General features: G+C 33.2%; 1 protein-coding gene across 3 annotated transcripts in view; it reads left to right on the forward strand.

Moving 5' to 3' along the window:
* Positions 1 to 15499, forward strand: part of Sec71 (ADP ribosylation factor guanine nucleotide exchange factor Sec71) — a 201612-nt gene extending 186113 nt beyond the window's left edge. For all 3 annotated transcript variants that reach the window (XM_089100054.1, XM_089100055.1, XM_089100056.1), the window contains 3 exons: positions 757 to 940; positions 3299 to 3555; positions 13293 to 15499. In XM_089100054.1, coding sequence (XP_088956180.1) covers positions 757 to 940; positions 3299 to 3555; positions 13293 to 13472 — 621 coding nt within the window. In that variant the 3' untranslated portion in view covers positions 13473 to 15499. The remainder of the gene's footprint in view (positions 1 to 756; positions 941 to 3298; positions 3556 to 13292) is intronic.
* Positions 15500 to 16194: the final 695 nt, after the last annotated feature.

The raw sequence follows: 16194 nt of genomic DNA on the forward strand, positions 1-16194 counted from the left end.
TGGGAAGCTGATCTTGCGGCTTCTATGGACATTCTCCTCCCACAATATTTTGAGCGGATATTTGGACCACAGAACTACATGAAACTGCTCTTTCTCCAGTTCTGGGAGTTGATTGTTGCCTTTTTCACCTTGACATACATAGAAGCCCCAAATGTTGCGATATTGAATAAAAACTTTAAACATTTCATCTACTCGCTTGAAATAAAAGTTGTATTTAGAAATGTTATCCTAGAGAGGTCCGTCTAAGGTCAACTGTGCTTTTCATATATGTGGACTAAAGGTGCTGGTCTTAGTGACAGCAATGAAGAGTTTCTCAGCCACCTTAATTTGCGTCTAGAAGACAAACTCATATAGAAAGTGGTATAATGATTGGAACAAATCCGCCAGCATTCAATCATATAGTAAAATTAAGACAGCTTTTGGTTATGAACTTTATTTTAAATTGAGTCTATCTGGTAAATGCATAAAGGTGTAACTACAGGCTCAGTCAAATTGTCTACCATTTTTTGTTATGTTTCTGGGGGATAGAAAATGTCACTGGAGTGCTATTGCCCTCTTGTGAATTAATGAACGAAGGTGTATGTTATATTTTTTATGGGGAGCTTATTCAAGAATGATAATAGAGGTCTCTTTTTGTGTGCCTTAACTTCAATCATTGCTTTGCCTACATGACTGAATAATATACGTTAAAATTACTGACTATTGTTTTGTGTACCCAATTATTTTAGTAATTTAAAATACTTTTTTCATTTTTAGGGTGATTCAATATCCCTGGAATCAAGCAGTTTACATTATTATAGCTTCGATCAAGATCAAGGAATGTATTCTCATATTTCATCAAGTCACATATTTCAACTGTTAGATATCTTAAAGGAATCCCACTATTTTGCAAGAGACTTTAATTCGAATCAGGAACAAAGGAATCTTTTATGGAAAGCAGGTATGTCACAGAGACAGCACTAGTGGGTAAGCAAAAATGTACCCAAGGGAGCTGTTAAGCTGAATGTCCGTCGAGTTTTTCAGCGAAGAGCTAAATTCATGTTTGTTAGGACTGCCGAGATGTCTGGTGGAGGAGGAAGGAGAGATCCAGCGTTTTAAGAAAAGAAAGGAGGAGGAAGGAGGGGTTCTAGAATCTTTATAATTTTTTTGGCTCGACATGTTTATTGGAGGGGGGAGGTTGAGGGGAGCTATGACATAAGTGTAATTATAAAATATGCATCTGTGTTATTGTTCCGAACTTTACGAAATTTTTTCTTTGACCCTCACCCCATACCTCCAGTCCTGGAATCGTAACTGCTACCCTCCAAGCTTCAAAGTGCGTAGATTAAAGTAATTTGTGTGTAGTGTGTGGATAAAATGTGTAAACATACGCTATAAATAATTTATGATAAATTGTTCTGTCCTGAAAACGTGTCTTGTACACTTCCATATTGCAATACGAATTACTTCGGAAAGTATAGAATATGGAAGAAAAAAGAAAGTGCCATTTTTTGATTTTAAACTAATTTAGGTTGAGAATTTGTCAGGAAGGCTACTGGTGTTCGAATCTTAGTATGCTGATTTTTATGTTTAAAAACTGCTTTACCACACTAATTTACTTTCCATACCTCCGAAAAATTGTGGATCACATTCTACGGCAGTCAACATGTGTTTATCAAAGTACCAAGGGACCGTGCTGTGCTCGGTGAAAAGAAAGACACTATTTTAAGATCTTTAATTTCATTTTATTCTATTCGGCAAACTCTTACATATTTATGCTGACAAATTAGTCTATATATATATACTATTGACAATTAAATTAAATCACAATATGCTTTTTAAAATTTTAGCACAGACATCGATCATTGGCAAAATTAGTTTGTAACTATTCCAAGTACTTGTGACGTTGGAAAAAGCGTTCAGCTATGGAAAAAGCGTTCCGCTGGAAAATTCGACCACTTCAAGGTTCGAATCTGCAGCCTCCATGTTAGAAGCCTGATGCGCTAGCCGCTGTGCTGGAAAGAGTCGTATGTACCAATAGCTGCAACAGAACGATAAGAAACGCGTATGAATGTGACATACTTGGTATGAAAATGTCTTCTTGCCAAAATTAAGGCTGTAAACGAATTTCCCCAAGGTTTTGACCAATCCAGATCATTCTTTACACTGAAAAATAAACACTACCCTACTTACAATTGTCCTAAAAAAAATGTCCCCAATACAATCTACTATGTGAATTCTCTTGCAAACAAATTTAATCCAAACTAACCCAGGTTGGAACGTTTAACAGTAGTAATTGCTATTCACCTTTATGAAGCCCTGAGCCAACTGGTCAATTTCCAGGTTGACCGTCGGTTCTGATGGTTGTGTCTCTAATTTCAGTCAACAGAGGATTTATGAATTCATTTTCAAGCTTATTCTTGTGCCCTGAGCTCATTTTGCTAACATTTTTCATCTAGGATGTTCAAATTATCTGCATAATATAAATCTAGGAGAGCTTTACTTTTCCATTTGATTCCATGCTCTCCCATAGCCTTTGCCGTGTTCCTTAGGACTAAATCCATCAAAATGATCGATATAAATGGGGATAAAATGCAACTCCTGATTCAATACGAAACCAGCTACTAACTTTATTTCTGACCTTAACCGCAGCAATGTTATTCTCTTATTTAAAACTAATCACTTTGATGTGTCTATCTGGTATAGTATATTAGGATAAGACCTTCACAAAAGCTCTTCTATTGGCTGAATCAAATACTTGTTCGTAATCTATAAAGCTAAGGATTAAAGGGGTCTAATGACTCTAACACTTCTTATTTATTAATCTAAGAGTGTAAATTTGGTTGTCGCATCCTCTTCCCTTCCTGAAACCCCACTGTTCTTCCCTTAAAACTTTATATACAGCCTATTTAAGCCTGAAGAGTACCTCCATCCTAATTAATTTGCTTCCTACAGAATCCAAGCTAATGCCTCTATGATTACCACACTCACTCTTATCACTTTTCTTGTCGGGAGGTTTAATTTAAGGTTTCCTAAATTCGCTGGGTACTTACTTTTTTTCATAAATCATATTCGTAATCTTCAGTAATTTATCTCTAACTTCACATCACTATCTTTAAAAAACTCATTTACCACAAAGTTATCACCTGGCGCCTTGTTATCAACCTGAGTAACCTGACATAGCGATGGCAAAATTGACCGGGGAAGTTGGACTAGAAGTGTTTATTGTTTATTTCTTCTTCTTTAATTTTTTTTTTTATTCCTAAATTGGCGGCGTCAGGCACATTTACGCATCTGAAAATGCTCCTCAATTTTTCAGGCTTCAAAGGGAACGTCCGTCCAAATTTACTAAAACAAGAAACCCTTAGCATAGCATGTATTTTTCGGATCCTCTTCCGACTATATAGAGATGAAAGTAGACAAGATACATGGTCAGAGGTCGAAAGAAGACTAACAGAAATTGGAAAAGATGCCCTGTCCCATTTTTTGATGCTCGAGAGTGATGCCCAAAAAGAGTCATGGGTTAGTTTAATGTTCAGGTTTCTAACGCGAGTTCACAGTTTGAATGACGAAAGGGTAAGTTCGTATTACCTTGATATTTATTTGTCTGGACTTTTGAGCTGAATTAACTTGTACTCCTCTTTTAATTGACAGATCGTATTTTAAACATGAAATGCAAGTGTAGCATTGGATGTTCTGTATCTTATACCTTTGCTTCCTCTTTCTTAATGTGTCATAGATAGGCTGTTTTTCTTTGGCTATAAATAGTACTTAATGCTGCTACCGCTACTAACAAATCATTGCAGCACCAAGTCGCCTGAGGCCAGAAGGGCTGTGATACGCTTCTTGTCACTCCAATCCGTTCAAAGCTCAATTCTTTACTTCCTCCGATGAAGTTGCAATTTTCCTTAAATCATTTTTTACGACCTCCTTTTTCACCATTCGAGGACTTACTGCTTTTTGTTTGATCTCTGATGCATTCCTAAAAATACAATTTTTGAGATGTTTGGAAAACATCTAGTATATCTCCCTTCATTTTTCAAAGCACCTGTGTTTCAAAGCCATGCTTGACCACTGTCATTACCACGGTTTCAATATCCTATCTTCAGTTCTAAGACTCGTCTTCATATAAAGTAATCGGATTAACGACGCTTCTTCACTACTAAGGTCTCTCCGTCGGCCCTTGCATTGTGTTGCTACAGCCGGATTCGATATTATCTTCATATTCTTGCAAAAAATATCAACTAAAAAAGAACCTTGTGTTTTTGCTATTCTACTTTTTACATTTTCACTGCATCCACCATCTTTACTAATAGTGTTTTCCAAATATGTAAAGGTCATCATTTGTTCTTCGTCATTTATATCTAGTTTAAGTGACGTGGAATTCTTTACGATTATTTTTATGTACCCTTATTTTTCAGAATCTCCAAAAACTCGTTCATGTCGCTAGTATTTTTGTCTTGGACAATCTAATCCTAGGAATAATCTAAATCTAGGAGACTTACTCCCTTCCCATTTAATACCATACTCTTTGCAATGTTCCCTTGGACATAATTATTGAAAAGAATCTATATTAACGGAGATAAAATACAACTATGCTTAATACTTGCTCTCACCCTGAACTAACTCCTAACCTCACTTTCCACATTAGCAGCATCAGTAATATTCTGGCACTAATAACTTTAATGTCTGGTACATTGAACAGTAACAGGACCAACATTAAAGCTTTTCTATCAGCTGAACCAAATATATGTTCGTATTCTATAAAACTTAGTACTAAACGGGTTTGACCATTCATACATTTCTCAATTCTTCTTAATCTCTCCAAGGCACCCCCTCTCACTTTCCTTAATTTTGCCAAAATTTCATTTTGTTTTAATATTATCTTTTGATATTTACATAAGGCATTAGATATGGCGATTTCTTCTCAAATGAGCCCTCTTCTAATATTCAACTACCACTGGTTCGGTACAATCTCCCTGGTAAAAAAATATCCCCATGGGAAGCACATACATATTTGTACTTCCCATGTGGAAAGTTGGTTTTCCTTGTTGCGCAAAATGGAGGAATGTAATTCTCCTCCATGGTGTTTGTCGCTAGTGTGATTTCAATGGTACAATTTTCATTTCGATCCGACACCATTTTCGAGGGGTTGCAAGCTATTTTTGGATTTTTATAAATATATTTTACAATAGTTTTACCATTAAGATTAACGGAAATAACAGTTATCATTCCAGAATCCGCTTCAAATGGTGATTCGTCCTCACTTGACAGTTTTTTTGTTTTTTTTCAAAACATATTTTTAAATTCATCCATATATCTTAGGGTAGAACTAAGGTAAATAGTCATAGAACTAAACGTTATTTATTTAATTATTTATCCCACAAATGAACATTAGAAATGGCATTGCAGAGTAATTGAAAATATGAAAGAAAAAAGAATCATTATGAAATACGAAATGGTTAAATGGCTTAATGGCTAACCATTTTTATATCTTGTGTTTTTTCTAATAAATTAATCATCTCTCTCTCTCTCTCTCTCTCTCATACTAAGTGATTTGCATTCTTTCTAAAATCACTAGGTACTTGCCCTTTGTCAAAAATTATATCCATAGTTTACTTAATTCCTTTAAACTACCAGTGTCACAGAAAGTATAGCATTATCGAGCTGAAACTGGAAAATGTATTTAATTTTTAAGGGAAACAGATCTTTCAAATCATTCTTGGAGGGAAGGGGGTGGGGGATTATTTATTGGTTTCGGACCCACACCATTTTGTTTATAATCCATGTGTCCCATCTACATGACGAATTTGCAGGCTGTTTCTTATCTGATGAACAATATTTTAATGATGACCATTAAAATTTGGTTTCTACATGACATCTACATCTACATGACATATTTGCAGGCTGTTTCTTATCTGATGAAGAACATTTTAATGATGACCATTAAAAATTTGGTTTCTACATGACATCTACATCTACATGACACATTTGCAGGCTGTTTCTTATCTGATGAAGAACATTTTAATGATGACCATTAAAAATTTGGTTTCTACATGACATCTACATCTACATGACATATTTGCAGGCTGTTTCTTATCTGATGAAGAACATTTTAATGATGACCATTAAAAATTTGGTTTCTACATGACATCTACATCTACATGACATATTTGCAGGCTGTTTCTTATCTGATGAACAGTATTTTAATGATGACCATTAAAAATTTGGTTTCTACATGACATCTACATCTATATGACATATTTGCAGGCTGTTTCTTATCTGATGAAGAACATTTTAATGATGAACATTAAAAATTTGGTTTCTACATGACATCTACATCTACATGACATATTTGCAGGCTGTTTCTTATCTGATGAAGAACATTTTAATGATGAACATTAAAAATTTGGTTTCTACATGACATCTACATCTACATGACATATTTGCAGGCTGTTTCTTATCTGATGAACAATATTTTAATGATGACCATTAAAAATTTGGTTTCTACATGACATCTACATCTACATGACATATTTGCAGGCTGTTTCTTATCTGATGAAGAACATTTTAATGATGACCATTAAAAATTTGGTTTCTACATGACATCTACATCTACATGACATATTTGCAAGCTGTTTCTTATCTGATGAACAATATTTTAATGATGACCATTAAAAATTTGGTTTCTACATGACATCTACATCTACATGACATATTTGCAGGCTGTTTCTTATCTGATGAACAAAATTTTAATGATGACCATTAAAAATTTGGTTTCTACATGACATCTACATCTACATGACATATTTGCAGGCTGTTTCTTATCTGATGAAGAACATTTTAATGATGACCATTAAAAATTTGGTTTCTACATGACATCTGCATCTACATGACATATTTGCAGGCTGTTTCTTATCTGATGAACAGTATTTTAATGATGACCATTAAAAATTTGGTTTCTACATGACATCTACATCTATATGACATATTTGCAGGCTGTTTCTTATCTGATGAAGAACATTTTAATGATGAACATTAAAAATTTGGTTTCTACATGACATCTACATCTATATGACATATTTGCAGGCTGTTTCTTATCTGATGAAGAACATTTTAATGATGAACATTAAAAATTTGGTTTCTACATGACATCTACATCTACATGACATATTTGCAGGCTGTTTCTTATCTGATGAAGAAAATTTTAATGATGACCATTAAAAATTTGGTTTCTACATGACATCTACATCTATATGACATATTTGCAGGATGTTTCTTATCTCATGAAGAACATTTTAATGATGACCATTAAAAATTTGGTGTCTACATGACATCTACATCTACATGACATATTTGCAGGCTGTTTCTTATCTGATGAAGAACATTTTAATGATGACCATTAAAAATTTGGTTTCTACATGACATCTACATCGACATGACATATTTGCAGGCTGTTTCTTATCTGATGAACAATATTTTAATGATGACCATTAAAAATTTGGTTTCTACATGACATCTACATCTACATGACACATTTGCAAGCTGTTTCTTATCTGGTGAACAATATTTTAATGATGACCATTAAAAATCTGGTTTCTACATGACATCTACATCTACATGACACATTTGCAGGCAGTTTCTTATCGGATGAACAATATTTTAATGATGCCCATTAAAAATTTGGTTTCTACATCTACATGACACATTTGCAGGCTGTTTCTTATCTGATGAACAATATTTAAATGATGACCATTAAAAATTTGGTTTCTTCATGACATCTACATCTACATGACACATTTGCAGGCTGTTTCTTATCTGATGAACAATATTTTAATGATGACCATAAAAAATTTGGTTTCTACATGACATCTACATCTACATGACACATTTGCAGGCTGTTTCTTATCTGATGAAGAACATTTTAATGATGACCATTAAAAATTTGGTTTCTACATGACATCTACATCTACATGACATATTTGCAGGCTGTTTCTTATCTGATGAAGAAAATTTTAATGATGACCATTAAAAATTTGGTTTCTACATGACATCTACATCTACATGACATATTTGCAGGCTGTTTCTTATCTGATGAAGAACATTTTAATGATGACCATTAAAAATTTGGTTTCTACATGACATCTACATCTACATGACATATTTGCAGGCTGTTTCTTATCTGATGAACAATATTTTAATGATGACCATTAAAAATTTGGTTTCTACATGACATCTACATCTATATGACATATTTGCAGGCTGTTTCTTATCTGATGAAGAACATTTTAATGATGACCATTAAAAATTTGGTTTCTACATGACATCTACATCTACATGACATATTTGCAGGCTGTTTCTTATCTGATGAAGAACATTTTAATGATGAACATTAAAAATTTGGTTTCTACATGACATCTACATCTACATGACATATTTGCAGGCTGTTTCTTATCTGATGAAGAACATTTTAATGATGACCATTAAAAATTTGGTTTCTACATGACATCTACATCTATATGACATATTTGCAGGATGTTTCTTATCTGATGAAGAACATTTTAATGATGACCATTAAAAATTTGGTTTCTACATGACATCTACATCTACATGACATATTTGCAGGCTGTTTCTTATCTGATGAACAATATTTTAATGATGACCATTAAAAATTTGGTTTCTACATGACATCTACATCTACATGACACATTTGCAAGCTGTTTCTTATCTGGTGAACAATATTTTAATGATGACCATTAAAAATCTGGTTTCTACATGACATCTACATCTACATGACACATTTGCAGGCAGTTTCTTATCGGATGAACAATATTTTAATGATGCCCATTAAAAATTTGGTTTCTACATCTACATGACACATTTGCAGGCTGTTTCTTATCTGATGAACAATATTTCAATGATGACCATTAAAAATTTGGTTTCTTCATGACATCTACATCTACATGACACATTTGCAGGCTGTTTCTTATCTGATGAACAATATTTTAATGATGACCATTAAAAATTTGGTTTCTACATGACATCTACATCTACATGACACATTTGCAGGCTGTTTCTTATCTGATGAACAACATTTTAATGATGACCATTAAAAATTTGGTTTCTACATGACATCTACATCTACATGACACATTTGCAGGCTGTTTCTTATCTGATGAACAATATTTTAATGATGACCATTAAAAATTTGGTTTCTACATGACATCTACATGACATATTTGCAGGCTGTTTCTTATCTGATGAAGAACATTTTAATGATGACCATTAAAAATTTGGTTTCTACATGACATCTACATCTACATGACATATTTGCAGGCTGTTTCTTATCTGATGAACAATATTTTAATGATGACCATTAAAAATTTGGTTTCTACATCACATCTACATCTACATGACATATTTGCAGGCTGTTTCTTATCTGATGAAGAACATTTTAATGATGACCATTAAAAATTTGGTTTCTACATGACATCTACATCTATATGACATATTTGCAGGATGTTTCTTATCTGATGAAGAACATTTTAATGATGACCATTAAAAATTTGGTTTCTACATGACATCTACATCTACATGACATATTTGCAGGCTGTTTCTTATCTGATGAAGAACATTTTAATGATGACCATTAAAAATTTGGTTTCTACATGACATCTACATCTATATGACATATTTGCAGGCTGTTTCTTATCTGATGAACAATATTTTAATGATGACCATTAAAAATTTGGTTTCTACATGACATCTACATCTACATGACACATTTGCAAGCTGTTTCTTATCTGGTGAACAATATTTTAATGATGACCATTAAAAATCTGGTTTCTACATGACATCTACATCTACATGACACATTTGCAGGCAGTTTCTTATCGGATGAACAATATTTTAATGATGACCATTAAAAATTTGGTTTCTACATCTACATGACACATTTGCAGGCTGTTTCTTATCTGATGAACAATATTTCAATGATGACCATTAAAAATTTGGTTTCTTCATGACATCTACATCTACATGACACATTTGCAGGCTGTTTCTTATCTGATGAACAATATTTTAATGATGACCATAAAAAATTTGGTTTCTACATGACATCTACATCTACATGACACATTTGCAGGCTGTTTCTTATCTGATGAAGAACATTTTAATGATGACCATTAAAAATTTGGTTTCTACATGACATCTACATCTACCTGACACATTTGCAGGCTGTTTCTTATCTGATGAAGAACATTTTAATGATGACCATTAAAAATTTGGTTTCTACATGACATCTACATCTACATGACATATTTGCAGGCTGTTTCTTATCTGATGAAGAACATTTTAATGATGACCATTAAAAATTTGGTTTCTACATGACATCTACATCTACATGACATATTTGCAGGCTGTTTCTTATCTGATGAACAATATTTTAATGATGACCATTAAAAATTTGGTTTCTACATGACATCTACATCTACATGACACATTTGCAGGCTGTTTCTTATCTGGTGAACAATATTTTAATGATGACCATTAAAAATTTGGTTTCTACATGACATCTACATCTACATGACACATTTGCAGGCAGTTTCTTATCGGATGAACAATATTTCAATGATGCCCATTAAAAATTTGGTTTCTACATGACATCTACATCTACATGACGCATTTGCAGGCTGTTTCTTATCTGGTGAACAATATTTTAATGATGACCATTAAAAATTTGGTTTCTACATGACATCTACATCTACATGACACATTTGCAGGCAGTTTCTTATCGGATGAACAATATTTTAATGATGCCCATTAAAAATTTGGTTTCTACATGACATCTACATCTACATGACACATTTGCAGGCTGTTTCTTATCTGATGAACAATATTTCAATGATGACCATTAAAAATTTGGTTTCTTCATGACATCTACATCTACATGACACATTTGCAGGCTGTTTCTTATCTGATGAACAATATTTTAATGATGACCATTAAAAATTTGGTTTCTACATGACATCTACATCTACATGACAAATTTGCAGGCTGTTTCTTATCTGATGAACAAAATTTTAATGATGACCATTAAAAATTTGGTTTCTACATGACATCTACATGACATATTTGCAGGCTGTTTCTTATCTGATGAAGAACATTTTAATGATGACCATTAAAAATTTGGTTTCTACATGACATCTACATCTACATGACATATTTGCAGGCTGTTTCTTATCTGATGAAGAACATTTTAATGATGACCATTAAAAATTTGGTTTCTACATGACATCTACATCTACATGACATATTTGCAGGCAGTTTCTTATCGGATGAACAATATTTTAATGATGCCCATTAAAAATTTGGTTTCTACATGACATCTACATCTACATGACACATTTGCAGGCTGTTTCTTATCTGATGAACAATATTTTAATGATGACCATTAAAAATTTGGTTTCTACATGACATCTACATCTACATGACACATTTGCAGGCTGTTTCTTATCTGATGAACAATATTTTAATGTTGGCCATTAAAAATTTGGTTTCTACATTACATCTACATCTACATGACACATTTGCAGGCTGTTTCTTATCTGATGAACAACATTTTAATGATGACCATTAAAAATTTGGTTTTCTGAGTAGGCATTGGACAAAATATCTCCCCCAGTAGGTAAATATTTTGAACCGTCCTAGAAGAGTTCCTAACGCGCTAGACTTGAGACCCTTTGTACGTGAGGACAGGGGTTTGAGTCCTGGTGTCACTGGTTATTGGGTTTGGACAAAAAAAGTCTTGACTCATTGGTTAGCCAAGCGGGACGGAAAAATGTTAGTAAGATTGTATTGGCTACTATTCTAAAAATAAAAACCTACTCAAATGCGTTTCTCCTTTCTAGTCTATATAGAATTTATTCATTGATTATTTTCCGTATTTTTCTAACACAGTAGATAATTAATTTACCGAATTTACGCGGATTTTCTTCCTTTAATAAGTATATTTTGCCCAAAATTGATAACTAATTTCTTTGACAACAAATAAACAGAACAGCATTTAGAAACAAGTATAAGACTGTAAAAGAATATATACATATATTTGTATATTCCAAATGTGTTTGATTCGTGTCCAAGTTTTTGTCTTTCAACTAAAAAAAAAATTAAAAGAAAAACAGAATGCAAAACATAATAGAAAAATAAAAAAAGAAAATGAGAAAACACACACACACAAATGAGAGAAAAACAAGCATAATAGAAAGAAAGAAAAACCCTCACAGGGAAATAAAAGACCCGCCTAGTAGAGGAAACACTCACACCTAAACAAAAAATCTTATAGCTGAAATTTATAATAATCAACTGAGAAAAAAAATCATGAAATGGGAACAAAAAAGAAAAACATAACATAGTAGAAAACAAAAAATGTAAAGAGAAAGCACTCATACATAAACAAAACTTGTATAGCCGAATGTCTATCAACTGAAAAAAAAATCATGAAATTAAAGGAAAGGAGAAAAATCAACCATAAAATAAAGATAAAAAAGAAAAAGAGAAAATACTCCCGCCTAAAAAAACATCTAAAGCACAAAGAATTAAAGAGAGAAAATCTAAGAAACTCGTTGGTGTGGCATATATCTAAGATACAATTTAAACAAAATATAAAAAAGAGCATTATGAACTGGTTAATCTCTATAAGAAACAGATGTACATTGTATGTCACAAGCTAAATTGCGTACAGTTTTGTCGCCCAGAGGAGCTTTTCCGAATAATTTTATGTTCGCGTAAAAATCTCAGAAAAGAACATTATCTTTGCTCCCTCCTGAACATTGTCAGCTGTTTGAACTGTTCCGAACCCAGATTGCCCAAGCTAATTAAAGAAACAATAGAGAATATTAAAAAAGAACACACATAGTTTGTTGAGATTTTGATGTGCTAATTTTCTTGTGGGCTTGAACAGCTGGGGATGCCCAGTACTTTCAACAAGTACAAATAAAAAAGTCAGTTTAAGTCCTTTTTAGTATAGGCATGGTCAAATTGGCTAGTATGAAAATTGTTTCCTATTGCTATTGGGTGGCTGAATTTTATATATATATATATATATATATATATATATATATATATATATATATATATATATATATATATATATATATATATATATACTTCTGTTGCATTAATTCTCATTTTATAGGGCCATTCACATCAGGAACAAAGTTAAGAAGTCAGTCAACTGCTTTTTACGCTAAAATCTCCAAAATGTATAAAATTTACTTCCTCGTAATATTTTTTTATGATTTCTCTGTTTTCAGTTTCGCACTCATATTTCACATTGGTACCCTCTCTTGTGTGACATCGTGTCCAGTGATCTGAAACCGGAGCTCCGATCAGTGGTGCGACGAATCTTTCTCCGTATTGGACCAGTGTTTGGTATTCACTATAGTGGTAACGGTGAAAGCTATTTTCCTAATTCATCTAGTCCCAATTTGTGATCGGATTGGGTACCAGATCCGTGCAATCAAGGCCTTATAGATGGAGTATATTTAGAAGTGATCAAAAATAAGTTGTTATTGAGCAGTTTTTTTAGATTTTTTATTTTTATTTGAGTGTAAACTCGCTAGTGATTAAAATCTCGCTAGCTTTCCTCTCTCAAGCACTGCTCGGTGCTCAATCAAATTACCCCATACTTTTACATACTGTATTCAGATTTTAGTTTACATGACTTCATTTAGAGTACTTGGAACCTTCTGAACATTGGCGTGGACAGTCATAACATTAAGAAACAGTCTTTTAGGGGGGACAGGGTTAAGAGGGGCTCTACTCCAAAGTGGGTCTGATCAATTTCGTCTCTACCGGATATATTTGGGGTTATTGTAACAGTTTGGTTGATCGGTCGGTCAGCTTATCGATTGCTATTTCGTCCATAAATTACATAATTACATAATTTCGCCCATGAATAACATGATTCAAGTAATGCCTGCTCCTTTAAGGAAATAGGGAAAAACCGCAGTGCTTCGTACTGTGCCTTTTTTTTTCAAATAGACTAGTGCATTAGACGGAATCTAATGGCCTTCAACACTAAAAATTCTGTAAAAAATTTGAAATCAAATAAATATAGAGATTCATATGGTTGTTCAGTTTTCCAGTTTTATGGTTCAGTTTTCTGGATGCGTCTTTACTCGAAGAAACAAAGGTTTAATATTGTAGGAGACTACCGTGGTTTATTATTTAGACTGGGCTTAGGGTTGCACATGATATAAAAATTTGCAAATATTTCAATAATTATTATTTGTTAAACTAAAAAAAACGAGTTTTTTCAACTGAAAGTAAAGAGCAACATTGAAACTTCAAACAAGCAGAAATTCTTCCCCGTATGAGGAGGGGATGCCCCTTCCTCATCTCTCGCTGTTTACAATAGAGTCTTAACTTTCTTTAGAAATACTTTTCCTTCAAATTTAATGGTTCTTGTGTTTCAGAAGCCGTTCTTAAAGACATCGAGAAAAATTCAAAGTTGAGCGTAAAGAGCGAGAGATGAGATGAGAGCGAGCGAGATAATTTCTGACAATTTTTTCAATCATGCCAGGAAATCCCTTTCTCCCCTCTATGTAAAATTCCCACCGGAAACTATCTCCCCCAAGGAAAACTGTCCCTGTGGAAAATCCCCCCCCCCACCGTAGGAAATTCTCCCCTAAAAATTTTCATTTATTTCTCCATAAAAAAATACTATGTGAAATAATAGGCAAATAACATAACCTTTCCCCAGAGGCCGTGGGCGGGGGGGGGGATCATGCCATCCTTAGAGGCATAGTTATTGGGTCTTTCAAATATGCTGAACCAAATGGTTATCTCAAAATTTCCATCGGATGTCTTTGAGAAAAAAAAAAACAGATATCGGAGGGGGCTAGTTGCCGTACAATCTTTTTGGTCACTTAAAAAGGACAATAGAACTTTTAGTTTTCGTTCCAACGAGCCCTATCTCGATCTTTTAGGACTACTGATTCGAAACTATCATCCCTGGGGAAAAAATAAAACTAATTAACACACATTCTTGATTTTTCGTGAAATTTCGTGATCATTCGTGAAAGATGCAATATTTCACTTTTTTTTTTCAATGCATCAAATGAGTATATTTGAGTGCTCTTAAACTGAAAATGAAATCAGGAACGGCGGAAATGCCCTCCCTCACTAATTTTTTCTCTATCTCTACAATAAGAAAACTAAAAATAATAAAAGACTAAACGGACATATGACAAGGTCCATCTTCCAAGGTAAATAAAAATAGTGAGGCTGTCACTCTTAATTCCTGTAGTGAGGCTGACTTGGCATAAAATTGGAGTTAAAGAATTGATTGCTGAATAGTCAAGTCAATTGCTGTTAGTTTTTAGACTATTTGTTATTTATTTATTAATGTAACATCTATTTAGTTATTTAGAAAAATAACCTTTGTTATATTTTATGCTAAACTATTTCCTATGATGCCGTATCTCCTTTTTTCGTAAACTCTTTTAAGGAATCTGTCACTTATCATTTTTATAATTTTTTTTATTATTTTATTTAAATTTATTTTATTTTTTTTTTTTTTTTTTTTTTTTAATGAACTAACTGCCCCATTGGGTTCATTCTTCTTGGAAGATCCCGTTTTTCTTTGTTTTCTCTTTTCGTTTCGTTTCCTTTCGTCTGTAAAGCTGTTCATCTGTATTTAAAACGTAAGATTTAATATTTTTCCCTATGTTGAGCACTGTGCTGAGTCCATTCAGGCTAAAACGCACCTTAACACTTATACGATAATAATTTAATTTACCTGCAAGCTTTCCTGTAACTCTTTGAAAATTACGGGATGATCTTTTCTCCTTTGCTCACTCCAAAATGACCTCTGCTTTTCTATTCATAAGCTTATGCAGTGAAAACTTTTTTTTACAAAAGAACATATGCACCCTTTCTTGGTCCATGTAGTGAGACAGATTTAAAGCTGTGTGAAATTTGGCGATAGTGTCGACAAAAGGGTAAACATCAACGCAATCTAGCTCTTGACGACGCTTTGGATTTTCCAAGCTTTTTGTCGTTTTTTGTGAGGAACCGAAATCAGACACTCATTGCTACCCTATTTTTACCAACTACACTAATTAAGTTAAATATTCTTATTATTAGACCGGAAAAAATGCCAGTGTTGCCAAACGCTAGGTGACACTGATAGTTTCTTTTTTTTATATCGAC

Source organism: Artemia sp. Qi Xiang Cuo, chromosome 14 (genome assembly GCF_049724085.1).
Source record: "Artemia sp. Qi Xiang Cuo chromosome 14, ASM4972408v1, whole genome shotgun sequence".
In the NCBI taxonomy this organism is placed as follows: domain Eukaryota; kingdom Metazoa; phylum Arthropoda; class Branchiopoda; order Anostraca; family Artemiidae; genus Artemia; species Artemia sp. Qi Xiang Cuo.